The following is a 14,484-nucleotide window of genomic DNA, read 5'->3' as shown; positions in this document are numbered from 1 at the left end:
TCGTTGGGAGTGCTGCTAGAAGCTTTTGGGGGCGTTTGGGTGCAGGTGCCCCTTCGAGACAGCACACCCATATCCCTTGCATAAATACCTAGGCGTGCAATCGCTGGCTCATAGGGTCGCTGCGCTTTCAACGTTTTGAGGAACCTCCATACTGTTTTCCAGAGTGGCGGCGCCAGTTTGCCTTCCCACCAGCAGTGCAAGAGAGATCCTGTTGCTCCGCACCCTCGCCAACATCGGTTGTTGCCTGAGTTGTTAATGTTAGCCATTATGACACGTGTGAAGTGGTAGCTCATTGCGATCTGGAGACGGATTTCCCTGATGATGAGTGAGGTTGAGCATTTTTTCATGTGTCAGTTGACCATCTGGATGTCTTCTTGGAGAAGTGTCTATTCATGACTTTTGCCCATTTCTTCACTGGATTCCTTGGTTTTTGGCTGTTGAGTGTGATCAGTTCTTTATCGATTTGTATACGGAGCCTTTCTCCGATGTGTCGTTCGCAAATATCTTCTACCATTGATGATTTAGCTGATTTGTTAGTGTAGCTGATCTGTTTCCTTCACGGTGCAGAAGAGTTTTCTTTTGATGAGTTCTCAATAGGTCGTTTTTCCTTTTGTTTCCCTTGCCTCCGGAGACGGAGACGTGTTGAGTAAGAAGTTGCTGTGGCCCAGATCACAGAGGCTTTTGCCTGCTTTCTCCTCAAGGGTTTTGATGGCTTCCTGTCTTACACTTAGGACGTTCCTCCCTTTTGAGTTTCTGTATGTGTACGGTGTAAGAAAGTGGTGCGGGTTCCTTTTTCCGCATGTCGCTGTCCAGTTTTCCCAGCACCACTTGTTGAAGAGACTGGCTTTATCCCATTGGATATTCTTTCCTGCTTTGTCAAGGAATCGTTGGCCATCCATTTGTGGGTGCGTTTCTGTTCTCTTGAGCTGAGTGTCCGTTTTTGTGCCAGTACCATACTGTCTTGATGATTACAGCTGTGTAATTACAGCTCGACGTCTGCGATTGTGATGCATCCAGCTTTCCTTTCTTTTTCAACAGAGCTTTGGCTCTTCAGGGACTTTTCTGGGTCCATACAAATTCTAGTATTGTCTGTCCCAGCTCTGTGAGGAGTGCTGGTGTTCTTTGGATAGGTGTTGCTTTGAGTATGTAGATTGCTTTGGGTGGTAGTGACATTTTACCCATATTTCGTCCTCCCAACCAGGAGCGTGGAATATTTTTCCATTGTGTTTTCTGTCTTCTAAAATTTCATGTAGTTTTCAGTGTATCGATTTTTCATCTCTTTGGTTACATTCATTCGTAGGTATTTTGTGATTTTGGGTGCAATTGTCAATGGGACCGATGCTTGATTTTTCTTCCTGTTGCTTCGTCATTGGCGTATGGGAATGCAGCCCGTTTCTGTGCGTTGATTTCACATCCTGCAACTTTGCTGAAGTCATGGATCAGTTCTAGCAGTTTTTGGTGGAATCTTTTGGGTTTTCCATACAGAGTATCATGTCCTCCGCCAAGAGGGAACGTTTGACCTCTCCCTGCCCATTTGGAGGCCTTTGAGTCCTTTGTGTTGTCTGATGGCTGAGGCTAAGGCTTCCAATGCGATGGTGAATAACAGTGGCAAGAGTGGACCTCCCTGTGTGGTCCCTGTCCTTAGGGAGAAAGCTCTCAGGTTTTCCCCATGGGGGATGATACGCGCATTGGGTCTTTCGCATATGACTTCTATGATCCTTCTAGCCCTACGTCCTTGAGGGTTTGTGTCAAGATAGGATGTTGTATTTTGTCCCATGCTTTCTCCGCATCGATTGAGAGGATCGTGTGGTTCTTGTCCTTTCTTTTCTTAGATGTGATGAATCACATTGACTGTTTTGTGCATATTGAACCAGATCTGCATCCCAGGTAGAGATCCCAGCTGGTCGTGGCGAATCGCTTTTTGGATATATTGTTGGATCCGATCGGCTAATAACTCGTTGAGGAGTTTCGCATCCATGTTCATCAGGGAAATGGGTCCATCGTTCTCCTTTGTCGTGGGGTCTCTGTCTCGATTTGGAATCAAGGAAACGCTGGCTCCGTAGAAAGAGCTTGGAAGTTTTCCTTCCGTTTCTCTCTTTTGGAGCAGCTTCAAGGGAATAGATGTGAACTCTTCTCTAAACGTTTGGGAGAATTCCCCTGGAAAGCCATGTGGCCCTGGACTCTGTATTCTCCTTTTCGTGGGGGTGGGGGGAGGGGGAGATTTTTGATTCCTAAGTCATTTTCTTTACTTGTTTTGGTCTGTTCAAATTTTCTTTCTTCCTGTTTCAGTTTGGGTAGTTTATACGTTTCTTGGGATTTGTCCATTTCTCCCAGATTGCCCATTTTATTGGTGTATAATTGCTCACAACGTTCTCGTAGTACTGTTTGTATTTCTGCTGTGTTGGTTGTGGTCTCTCCTGTTTCGTTCTTGATTTCCTTTATTCGGGTCCTTTCCTTTTTCTTTTTGAGCAAACTGGCTAGGGATTGATCAGTTTTGTGAATTCTTTCAACGAATCAGCTCTGGTTTCATGGATCCGTTCTGGTGTTGTTGCTGTTTGTTTTCTTTTTGTACTTGTTTTTGTGTTTGTGTTTTGTTTTTTTGGTTTCCATAGCATTGATTTCCGCTCTAATCTGCATTATATCCTGTCTCTGCTGGTTTGGGGTTTTCTTTGCTGTTCTTTTTCCAACTCTTTAAGGTGAACGGTTAGATTGTGTCTCTGAGCCGTTTCTTCTTTCTTTCGGAAGGCCTGGATTGCTATAGACTTCCCTCGAATGACCCCCTTTGCTGCGTCCCAGAGCTTTTGGCCTGTGGTGTTACCGTTTTCCTTGGCTTCCGTGGACTGTTTAATTTCCTCTTTAACTTCTCGGTTAGCCCATTCACTCTTAAGTAGGGTGTTCTTTAGTCTCCAAGTATTTGTTCCACGGCCACCTTGTTTCTTGTCGTGATTTCGAGTTTCATAGCATTGTGGTCTGAGAATATGCACGATATGATCTCGATCTTTTTGTCCCTGTTGAGGGCTGATTTGTGTCCCAGTATGTGATCTATTGTGGAGGATGTTCCGTGTGCACTGGAGAAGAAGGTCTATTTGCCTGCTTTAGGATGAAATGTTCTGACTATATCTGTCAAGTCCATCTGGTCCAGTGTGTCATTCAAAACCATTGCTTCCTTGTTGAGTGTCGGTTTAGTTGAGCTGTCCGTTGCTGTAAGTGGGGTGTTGAGGTTCCCTCCTAGTATGGCATCATTCTCAATGAGTGTCTTTATGTGTGTGATGACTTGATGTATGTATTTGGGCGCACCCCGTTTGGTGCATAAATGTTCACAATCGTGAGGTCTTCTTGGTGGACAGACCCAATGATTATGATATAACGCCCTTCTACGTGTCTCGTTAGAGTCTTTATTTTAAAGTCTAGATTGTCCGATATGAGTATGGCTACTCCTGCTTTCTTTTGTCAACCATGAGCATGAGAGATGGTGTTCCATCCCCTTGCTTTCAATCTGAAGGCGTCTTTAGATCTAAAGTGGGTCCCTTGTAAGCAGCGTATGGATGACCTTCTTTTCTCACCCATTCTGTTCCCCTATGTGTTTCGATTGGAGCATTGAGTCCATTGACGTTTCGAGTGAGTACTGAACGGTATGAAGTTATTGCCATTGTGTTGCTTGTAGAGTTGGAGTTTCTGGGGGTGTTCGCCGATCCTTGCCAGTGTTTTCTGCCTGTGGTCTGTTTTTTCCTTTAAGTCCTTTGCCCCCTGGGAGAGTCTGCCTTCAAATGTCTTGCAGGGCTGGTTGAGTGGTCAGGAACTCCTTTAATTTTTGCTTGGGAAACTTTCCGTCTCTACTTCTATTTGGAATGACAGCTTTGCTGGACAAATACGTTTTGGCCGCATCCTTTCAGGATTCAGTGCGATGAATATATCCTGCCACTCATTTCTGGGCTGCCAGGTTTCTGTGGATAGGTCTGCTGCAAATGTGGTCAGTCGTCCCTTGTAGGGGAAGGACTTTTGTTTCCTTTGCTGCTTTCATGATTCTTTCCTCGCCTGAGTATTTTGTGAAGTCGACTAGGCTCTGCCTTGTGGATGGTTGGACGTTGTTGAATCTAATGGGAGTCTTCTGTGCTTCCTGGATTTTGTGTGTCTTTCCCAGGTTAGGAAAGTTTTCTGCTGTGATGTGCTCACATAACCCTTCTACCCCCTTGTCTCTCTCTCTTCGTCTTCTGGGACCCCTATGATTGTGATGTGATTCCTTTTCAATGAGTCGCTGAGTTCCCGAATTCTTAAACCCCGCTCTTTTGCTTTAGTCTCCCTCTTTCCTTCTGCTTCGTTATTCTCCATTGCTTTGTCCCCTCTATCGCTGGTTCCCTGCTCGGCCTTATCATCCTTGCCGCTGTGGCATCTGTTCCAGATCGCAGCTCGCTTTTAGCATTGTCTATTGCATCCTGGCTAGCTTTTACTTCTTTTATCCCCACAGAAAGGCATTCTCATCTACTTTCGACCCCAGCTGGCATTTTTATCATCGTGATTCTAAATTCTGGTTCAAACGTTCTGCTCGTATCTGTGTTGGTTAAGGGCCTGGCTGTCCTTTCTTCCTGCTCTTTCTGTTGGGGTGAATCCCTTGGCTTCGTCATTTTGGAGGAAGGAAAGGAATGAATAAGATAAAAGAATTCAAAATTTAAAAATAAGAAACAACACACACACACACACAAATCACACAAAGGATGCTAGGTCCTAGGTGAGTTTTGGTCTGGTTGTTGAAATGGGCTTGAGAGATTAGAGGAAAAAGGGAAAGCACATAAAAAAAGGAAACCGTTTGAACATTTGGAAAAAAGAATACAGTGAAATAGGATAAAATGAAATGAGGGAATTCAAATAGAATTGGACACATTTACAAAAAATTAAACGAATATAGTCGAAAAAAGTTCAAGGAAATTATTTTAAACCATGGGAAATAACAACATATTTTTTCTCTTTCTGTCTTCATGAAAAAGAAAAGAAATGGAAAAGAAAAGAAAAGAGATGGACCCGCGAACAGACTGAAATACAGATTGAAGTTACATTGTTGTCCCCTAGAAGTCAAAGGATGAGGCACTTTGGAGTCCATACACTACCAAGTGGCGGAGACACTTGGGTTCCTGAAGAGCCAGGTTGGCCCAGTTGGGCGGTGCTAAGTGTCACGGCTGTGTTCTCCACTAGATGGCGCAGCTAGCCTACAAGCGCGGATTGCTGGGGCGCTTGGAGGTGCATATGCGCATGCGCGGGAGCGGAGACCTCGGCGTCGCTCAGGTGCCCAGTCTGTAGTATCTGAACTCGGCTGTCTGCGATCAGCAATCCTACCCCCGTCCTTTGTCTCCGGCTTCTGTCCACTCGCCGCTTTGACACTGTCCGTGGCCCAGCCGTCAGGTTGCCAGGAGACACCTCCCTCCTGGGATTTACCTCCCAGGCGGCTGTGTTTCCCGACCCCTCACTTCTGAGGGCCTGAGCAGGCTGAGACCTGCTCAGATCCTCTGCGTCAGGGTCTCAGCGAGCAGTGGCCGGGTGCCGGCCGCACCCAGGAACGTTGGCAACACCGTGCCGCTGCCGATGCCCAGAGACTGCGGCTGGGTGCCAGCCTGCGCCCGAGAACGTTCACGCGATGGTGGAGCAGCAGCGTTTCGAGGATTACGGACAATCACCACACACTTCTGGTACCGGGCTTCCCCCTTAACGACCTTGTTCCAGCACCAGCGAATGTGGCTGTTGTCCGGGGTCTGCTGGCACCTCTGGGGTCGGCTGGGGTGGCCACACAGACTCGACCTCGTGTCCTCGCAGCAGGGGAACCGCTTTTCTCCGTGTGGTTCCAGACACCCCTCCTCCACACCCCCAGTCTTCACTCTGCTCTCGGGGATTCGCCCTTCCGACCAGAGCACCGCCAGGTATCAGATGCGGAGGTTCGCACTCTGCTCTCCCCCTGTTTGTACCGTCTTCATGGAATTTAAACCCGCTCCTTCCTCCTTCCTCCCGTTTTGGTTCAGTGCCTGTGGCTCTTTCCACATTTCCACTTTCTCCCCAGCTGCTTTTGGCGGGGGGAGGGGAGGGCGAGGGGATTGCTTTCCCCATATTCTGCCCCTGTCTCCTCCGTCCTCTCTCTGCAGGCAAAAACAGCTCCCTGCCCTCTGTGGCTTCTCTCTTCCCCAGTTCACCTCTCTGCGCCGCGTCCCCACTGAGTTCTGGGGTTCAGGTTGGGCAACCTGTGGCGTGAATCCTCAGATCAGTTTTCGAGGTGTGCAGGATGCTTTTGTGTTGATGTGGCTGCATTTTATGGATGCAAGACGCAAAAAAAACTTCCATGCTCTTCTGCCATCTTGGCCCCTCCCCCCACACTGCCTTTTCTGGATCGTCATGAATACGCTTACGAATTGCAGGGTGACAGCTCTGAATTAAGCTTTCCGTGACAAATCCAGATTAGGCTGGCTGGATTTGGCGAGACCAAATAACGCTGTTCCTATTGCCGTGATTGCTCCCACATCACCGCACGTGAGGCCACCTCCTGGTTTTCCCCTATGCAATCTTCTTTGCTCATTGTCAACAGTTTTTAAAATTGAATGTCTTGACTTAACTGGATTTATGTTTTATTTATGTTTAACTGGAATGTCTGGAAAATAGATCGTCACCAGTGGCCCGAGCAGCTCAAGGTTGTCAATTGTAGCTCAGAGTCCAGGGTCCGGCACGGCCAAAGTTAAGTCACAAGGAGGGAATCCTAGACCCACCAGACCTTCTGTAATTGTTCATGGTCGCCTTGATGCCCCACGAAATGCTCAGGCTGCAGTGCGAGGCACGGAGACTCCGACCTGCCAGCCTGAGCAAGTGCCCAATGCCAGGTCCTCCTGGGAGTCTAGGCAATGCCCGTGCTGGCCAGCGGCGCCCCCTGCTGGACAGAGAGCAGTGTGGCAAGACTCCCTCTTGTGACCTCCCCCACGGATTGCAGAGCCAGGGGTGTGGACTTCATCATGTGTGGGTGGAACACGTGACACACGGCCACCCAGGAAGAGCTGGTCATAGGCATCTGGGGAGCTGACTGGATGCTTATGGAGCCGTCTTGAGATCCAGATCAAATATTGTCCGTGTGTGCGTGTGTGTGTGTGTGTGTGTGTGTGAGTGATATACAGGTTTTAATCCAGGAAGAGAAAGTTGGATCCCAAAATTTCTACAGGATGACCTAGCGTGGTTATTTTCTGTGGCTTTTCCCTTGGTGGCTCAGTTGCACATACACTGTTTGCATTTTACCCACGATTCTGCCCACTTTAGAATCAAATCCACAGGAAAGATAGATGTCACGTGTGCATGTCTTTTGAGCGCTAACATCCAGCTAGCCCTGTCGAACTCTTTCACTGCGAAAGTGCCATGTCATCACTCATCTGTGGAATGAAAAACAAAACAGAAGAACCTAGGGCAAGCGAAGAATAAATAACATGAGATAAACTCACAGCGGGAGGCAAGCCATAGGAGACTCTTCAAAAAATTTTGTTTTCTCTTTATCTGAGAGAGAGAGAGAGAGAGAGAGCGAGAGAGCGCATGACCAGGGGAGTGGCGGAGAGAGGCATGCACACAGAATCCAGAGCAGGCTCCAGGCTCTGAGCTGTCATCAGAGCGCCGGACACGGGGCTTGAAGTCTCAAACCCTGAGATCATGAGCTGACTGAATGAGAGTCCGAACCGGCTGAGACACCCACGTGCCCCAGGAGAACCCTTCAGTGTAGAGAAGAAAGTGAGGGTTGCTAGAGGGGAGGAGTGGGTGGGCTCCATTTGCAACGGGCGTTATGGAGGGCCCCTGTGGGGGTTAGCAGCGGGTGTTTCATGTAAGGGACGAAGCCCTACATTCCACCCCTGAAACCAAGACTACACTCACTGTTAACTCAATTTGATTTAAATTTGGAAAGTGGAGGGGGGACTGGGTGCCTCAGTCGGTTGAGTGTCCAACCTCAGCTCAGGTCAGGATCTCATGGTTCGTGGGGTTGAGCTCCACGTTGGGCTCTGTGCTGACAGCTCAGAGCCTGGAGCTGCTTTTGGTTCTGTGTCTCTCACTCTCTCCCCCTCCCATGCTCACACTCTGTCTCTGTTCTGTGTGTGTGTCCCTCTCTGTTTATTTAAACATTTTACTTCATGTTTAAAACATGAAAACAACAGACCAATAAATTTTAAAAGTAGATTAAGAAAAAGTGTTTTTCCTCTATCGGCTATGATATTTGAACACCCAGAATTCAATATGATTTCCTGTACAAAATTCACATACTGACATGAGTTCCCACTACGTGTGATGTGTATGTTTAATGCAGACTGTAAACCACCACCACCACCACCACCACAACAACAGCAACAACAGGCTTTACCCTGTCAGTGCCATTGGCAAACGACCAGAGATCTCCTATATGGCCCCCCTCCCCTAGGGGGAATTGAAGGATCATGCACTAACTCCCATTCAACGGTGTATTTAGTGAGTCTCGCTCCTAAGAAATACAGGTGTGACTGAGAGCATCCATCCATACCCTGACCTGAAATACCACATTGTTGCCTCGGTGTCCACGTGAGACTGATTTTCTGAGGTGTACAACCGAGGACCAAGATTGCAATGCAACTGAGCAGAAATCCCTGAGCCTCCTCCCTTGTGGAGGAGACTGTCCGATGGGGGGATGGTGGTCAACTCTGCGGAACAAGGTAGAGCTGCTTGGTGGCTCAGCAAGAAGAGGTGGAAGAAGGTTCCTTTCCCCCATTTGCTCTGCAGCCTCATGGGAGGGGGATTGTTCAGGGAACCTCATCTAATGAACATGGGCCAGGAAGGCTCCACCCACCCGTCTCCAGAGACATAAGCATTTAGTTGCTCCTTGCCATTGCCAGGCAATTAGCCAACGTTCACATGAACATGTGGAGACTTTACAAAATATATTATGTATACGAGGAAACACTTTGCACAGTTATGAATTAGTGTTTCCTTCTGCTCCTCTCCTTCCGACACAAGACATTCCTGAAAAGGCTGTCTGCTCCCACGTAGAGCTAGAGTTCTTCCAGTTTCCTGGTCATTTGCCACTCCTCCGTGTGGAAGCACTGAGATTGTTTCAAACTCCTTCCCCTGCCGGCGCATGTTTGGATATCACCGAGAGTCCCCACACGCACATGTTTGGGCACATGTCCTTTACCAATACACAGAGAGTAGGGAATGGGATGATGGGACCGTGAGTCCCAGGCATTTTCACAAGGACTCCCGGTGCTCTGCCTTGTTTCCACCTTCATGCCTCATTGGCCACTTCCTCTGACCCTTTCAGGCTCTGAGAGTGCCCGATGATCCTCGGTGCTGACGGAGGGGAGAAGCCTTCCAAATACCCAGCATAATCCACACCTCTCCAGTAACATCATTGCAGCCAGCCAGCCTTAAAGCTCAGGATTCTCCAGGTCAACTGGAACGCCATACCCCACGAATACAGCCAGATTCATGGTCCCTCCGCATGTCCCGATCACACCCACCTACAACACACAAAACGTGGCCTACAAGGGACTGTGAGTGAGTGAGTAGTGAGTGTGCACGTGGGCAGGCATGTATCTCAAAGCCTGTAGTGGGATCCCTGGACTGCTTCCTGAGACCTCTGTCCCTTCTTGTTCTTCCTCTTGGTAGCTCTGGCTCTGCCGGTGAGACAAGGGACTTGGTTAATGGCCGTTGCCCTCTGAGGTGGGATGTCCCTGGCTGAACTGTTGAGCCGGTGGATGTTTGGTTCACGGTGATCCTTTCCCATCTCGTCTCTGTATTTGGACTGGTGAATTAGGACTGCGTCGGGGGGAAGAGCAAATTCTAGTTTCCTGAGGTTGAGTTCAGACTTGGGACGGTGGCTTTCTTGGAGCAATCTCCACTGGTCTAACGTGATTGCTGGCAGTGGTGTCTCTTCCCCGTGATCCTCCAATTGTGGCACCTCGATGTTGGGGTCGGTTTCAGGCCCCCCTTGGGCCGCAGCCGTGCCTGCGTGGTCAGCCTGGAGGGATGTGGATTCCCCAGCACCTGGCTCACTCGCACGGTCTCTTTCCGATTCACTCTTCTGGACGTAAAAGAGGACATAGGCGTGTTGGCTCAGGGCAGACGTCGCGTCACTGGCGGTCACCTTCGCATCATCCATCTTGTACCACTGGCCGTTCCCAGCTTTGATGTAACAGAAGTAATGTCCGCTGTGACAATTCCAGCCCGCGTGCACCAGCACGGCATAGAGCACATAAGTCAGCGACCCCCCGTTCTGCCCAGACACGTAGCGTCGCATGTCAAGGCGCTCAGGATATTGCACTTCCTTAGCCAGTTTGCTGCCCGTGACATGGCAGAATCGTTTCAATACCAGCATCAGGACCTTGGAGCAAGTGTGCAAAGTCAACGTCTTGGAAGCAGGTACCTTGTCGAGACAAGTACTACAGCGATAGGCATTTTCACCATCCAACTGTTCGGGCTTCACCAAGTGTTGCAAAGCTTGGCTCACACTCTGAGCTGCCCTGATGTCCAGGCTAATGTCCAGGTAAGGGTCCAAAGTGCTGGAGACACCCTGGCAGTGGAGACACTGGATTTGAGACCTCCAGTACCCCCCAAAGATTTGCCGGATGAGGGTGGCGTCCTGAGCCTGAGGCTCTGAAGCCTTGTCCTCACGCAAACACGCTTGCTGCATAGCATCCAGAGTGAACATCAGAAACTCATGGGCATCCTCCTGCCTGTGTGTGTGGAAGGCCGCGAGCAGTTTTGGCGGAGGCCGGATCACGTCTCCCGGACGGCAGAGGGCCCGGGTCACGTGAGCCTGCAGAGCACACAGCACGCACAATGGCTGCCTCCCACAGCTTCGCGAGTGCTCCTGGGACAGCATGTAGCTGGCGAGGGGTGGTGTGTAGGTCAGACACTGCAGGGCCGCATTCGCATAGCACGTGTTCCCCAGGTTCTGCAGGCCAGCCCCAACCGCAGAAGGTCTCCTCCAACTCACAGGTTTCTCTGCGGGGGGCAGACCTGTCGACGTGGGAGCCCAACCGTTAGGCAGGTCGCAGGGTGTGTGCGATGACGGTGCCGGCTTCTCAGGCAGAGTGGGTCCTCCGTGGCCTTCAGCACCACCCGTATTTGATCCGCTAGGTTTGAGGTTTGGAAAGACATGGAACTGAGTCTCCTCTCGGCAGTGGGAAGAGGGCGTCTCCATGTCTCCTGAAACGTGGAGCCTCACGTTGCAGAGCGATGCTTCTCTCAGGAGGCCAGTCTCAGAATGATGGCTGTGGCCCTCTCCTCAGCCCTCGTAAAGCTCGCCCCACCCACCTGACTAGGACCACGTCATCCAATCAGCTACCAGCTGCAGTTGGATGAAGGGTCTTAGGGTGTGGTCACTCTTCTGCAGACAGACGACTCAGCCCAGCCTTCCTCCTGCCCCTCCCTCCTCAAGAGGCACACACACACACGTTTCACCACTTTCTCCACCTCCCTCATTTCCATTGCTCCCTCTCTGGACACACGGACTTGAGCATTTCCAACCTAGAGGGAATCCTTTTTTGAGTATCCACTTTGCTCTTAGATAACACAAAGTGTCGAGGAATGACGGCCATGAATTTTTTAGGCTATGGAGATCATTGCACCAATTGAGCTCTGGTATCATGTAGGAGCACCTCCTCTCCGTCAGCCAGAATGTATGTGACACCAGCAAATTATTCTGGAATGATTACTGTCCATGGATTTGATTCTAACACTCCTGAACTGTCTCCATGGGATCTGTGTATACAACTATCATGAAGGTCCTTTGCAACATGTCTGTCTCCCAAGGGGTGGCCGAGAAATTGTCCCAAGAAATATCCTTTGCCTGGTTTCGGGCTTTGTAAATGCTTTCTTCATTTTGTAGCTCCCTTCCCAATAGGAGAACAAATCCTAAACCCATCATTTGCCAAATTGTCACTGGTATTACTAGCAAATCACATAGCAAGGTAGGTATAGGTTCCCGTGGTTCAGGACATGTTTGTTGTGGATTTGTGACGTTTATAGACGGTTTGACATTGGAATTTAGACATGCATGGACCGATGTCCCCTCGTGGAAACCGTGGCTTTAATGTGTCAGTATCTCTAGACCAGATTTCAGAACTGACCAGGTCTGCCGACATTGTGATTTCTTCTCTAATGTTTGTTTGTTTTTCACTTTTAACATGTTAATTGATTTATTTTGAGAGAGACAGAGAGAGACAGAGAGAGACAGAGAGAGGCAGAGAGCGAGAGAGAGCGCTCATGTGGACAAGCCAGGGAGAGACAGAGAGAGAGGGAGAGAGGATCCTCAATGAAACAGTCACCTCCTCGGGGTCACCGACTGGGAGGAAAAGGCTGCGAGCACGTGAGGTGTCTCCCTCAGGTGAGGGGAAGGAAAGGGGCAAGGGGCCAAGGAGGACACCCAATGGGATGCACAAAAGGAGTCTTCAGACTCTTGTGACCACAGCCTCAAGACACGGCCCTCTCCCTGCCTGGTGCCCGCCAGCCCCACCCACGGCTTCCGTCAGCCTCTGCCTGGCCTCACTGCATGGGACCGGACCACGGCCCCACCCTTACCCGCAGCATCCTTACCCCTGCCACACCCATGCCCACACCTCATCCCAATGCTCTCCGCCCTCAGTTGGCCCGGCCTCACGTCCAGGCCGTGCTCCACCGGGCCAGCCTGGCGCCTGCCACTCTCAGGACCACACCCCAAGGAGAATCTACCAGAGAGTGGGCAGAGGAGGGGGGCGAGCCAGGCCAGGGCACAAGCACACCTTTCCCTGTTCTTCAAATATCCGTTGGCAGGCGCCAAGTTTGGACCTGTTTCTGCAAGGAATCATCTCTCCCTTTGGTTGTCATCTCCTCCTAGAAAACCGGTTGTGTTTTCACTGGACGGTGTTAGCTGCTAGGAACTCTCACGTGACTGGTCTGAGCAAAGCAAGTTGCCCTATTGAACGTAGTGACTTGAGCCAGTCCATTCCAGACCTTCCTGGAGCAAAAAGCTGACCCCTGTCCCAAGACGAGACACCTGCTCCTGTCTGAGTGCCTGGCCCCGACAAGTCCATTCTCCCCGGGTCTGGAGCCCGCCCGTCTTCAGACTCCACGAACACCCCCTTGCTTCTGTCGCCTCAGCCCCGGCCACCTGCCACGTGGGCAAAGAGGCCTGCAGAATTGCTTCCAAAGAACCCTTTGACCACCTAATTCTCTGTCCTCTCTCATCAATCGCTCATCACTCTATGTGTCTATCTCCTAACTCTCGTGTCTCCTTCCCCTCTCTAGTATCTATCTGTGGAATGTCTTTCTCATCCTTTCCCTTGTATCTCTTCTATGCCACCCTCCTTGATGTGACTTGTGAATGAAAGTGCCTTTGAGAGACATGTGGACAGCAGCCCCTAATGCTGATTGATTTCCCACGCACATGTTCTTTCAGTTCATGGGTTTTTATGTTGGCAGACAGAGAGAGACAGACAGAGAGAGATACAGAGAGAGAGAGAGAGAGGGACGGAGGGAGGGAGAGAGAATGTGGGGGAGGGTTAGAGAGAAAAGGAGAGAGGCAATCCCGAGGAGGGAGGGAAACTCAAAGTTCACTCTCCCCAACCCTGAGATCATGACGTGAGTCGCCGCCTCCAGGTCAGACACTTCTCTGACGGAGCCACCCAGGCATCCCGACCCTCCTCGATTTTGAATTCACCTCTAGCATTGTCTTGTTCCCAGGACACTTGGAGACACTTTATCTTGAAAGGGGAAGAGAGGCTAACCCGTGTTTCTTTGCTGCTTCTGAATACTTAGTTGTCCTCCACTAGGTGAGGATCCAAGTCCCAAGTGCACTTGGGAACAAATGCAGGATTCTACTCTAAGTGACGGGAAACTACAGTGTACACACGAAAAAGAAAACCATGCACATTCGGTCGTGTCTGAGCAAACTTTATTAGCTGTGGTAACACTACACACAACGTTGCACTATCAGGGAAAAACAAAAATGCAGACAGCATGTAAAATATTCCCCGATACGATCTGCAGAAAAATGATATCAGTGAACTGTTCTAAAACAAAAGATTGCCTCCACTTGCCCAGCCCAGACTGGAATCATTCCTCTGGCGTCCCCAAATTCAGACATTCTAAACCCACTACACATTCATTTCACAGATCCTTAACTTTACATTCGAGTGGACGACCTCTTGCTCTCCTGGCGCTGGACTTCTCATAGAATCTATTGAAACGAAAGAAACGAGACCTTGTTGATTGAGACGGAGCAGGTGAACCAGAAGGTGTAGATGCATAAAGGAAAAGTGCACCATGAGCGTCTGCACGTGGGCGCTCAACCCACTCCCCGCCCGAAGCAGGACACCAAACACGGTGTGGAGGCAAGTTTTTGTCCTTGCAGGTCTTTGGGGGAATTGCTGCTTTAGCAAAAATAGGTCACGGCCCTGCCTTGCCCGCCGCTCCGCAGTCACCTGCTCGGGGTCACAAGAGCCAGAGGACGAGTGTCCGAGGACACGAGGTGTC

At 50.0% G+C, this 14,484-nt stretch overlaps 1 protein-coding gene across 1 annotated transcript; it reads right to left on the bottom strand.

The window, feature by feature from the left end:
• Positions 1–9,565: 9,565 nt before the first annotated feature.
• LOC124520771 (ubiquitin carboxyl-terminal hydrolase 17-like protein 6) lies at positions 9,566–11,173 on the bottom strand. The gene has a single exon (XM_047091842.1). It carries the CDS (start codon positions 11,171–11,173, stop codon positions 9,566–9,568), a length of 1,608 nt encoding a protein of 535 aa, XP_046947798.1.
• Between the last annotated feature and the right edge of the window lie 3,311 nt (positions 11,174–14,484).

This window comes from Lynx rufus, unplaced genomic scaffold, assembly GCF_022079265.1.
Source record: "Lynx rufus isolate CCGP_SWC_20201006 ecotype Redwood Valley unplaced genomic scaffold, mLynRuf1.p SCAF_3, whole genome shotgun sequence".
NCBI classification, from domain to species: Eukaryota; Metazoa; Chordata; class Mammalia; order Carnivora; family Felidae; genus Lynx; species Lynx rufus.
This window is presented reverse-complemented; position numbering and strand designations above follow the sequence as displayed.

Excerpts from the sequence above, each read along its gene's own strand:
- LOC124520771 (XM_047091842.1), bottom strand. The coding sequence starts at position 11,173 with ATGGAGACGCCCTCTTCCCACTGCCGAGAGGAGACTCAGTTCCATGTC.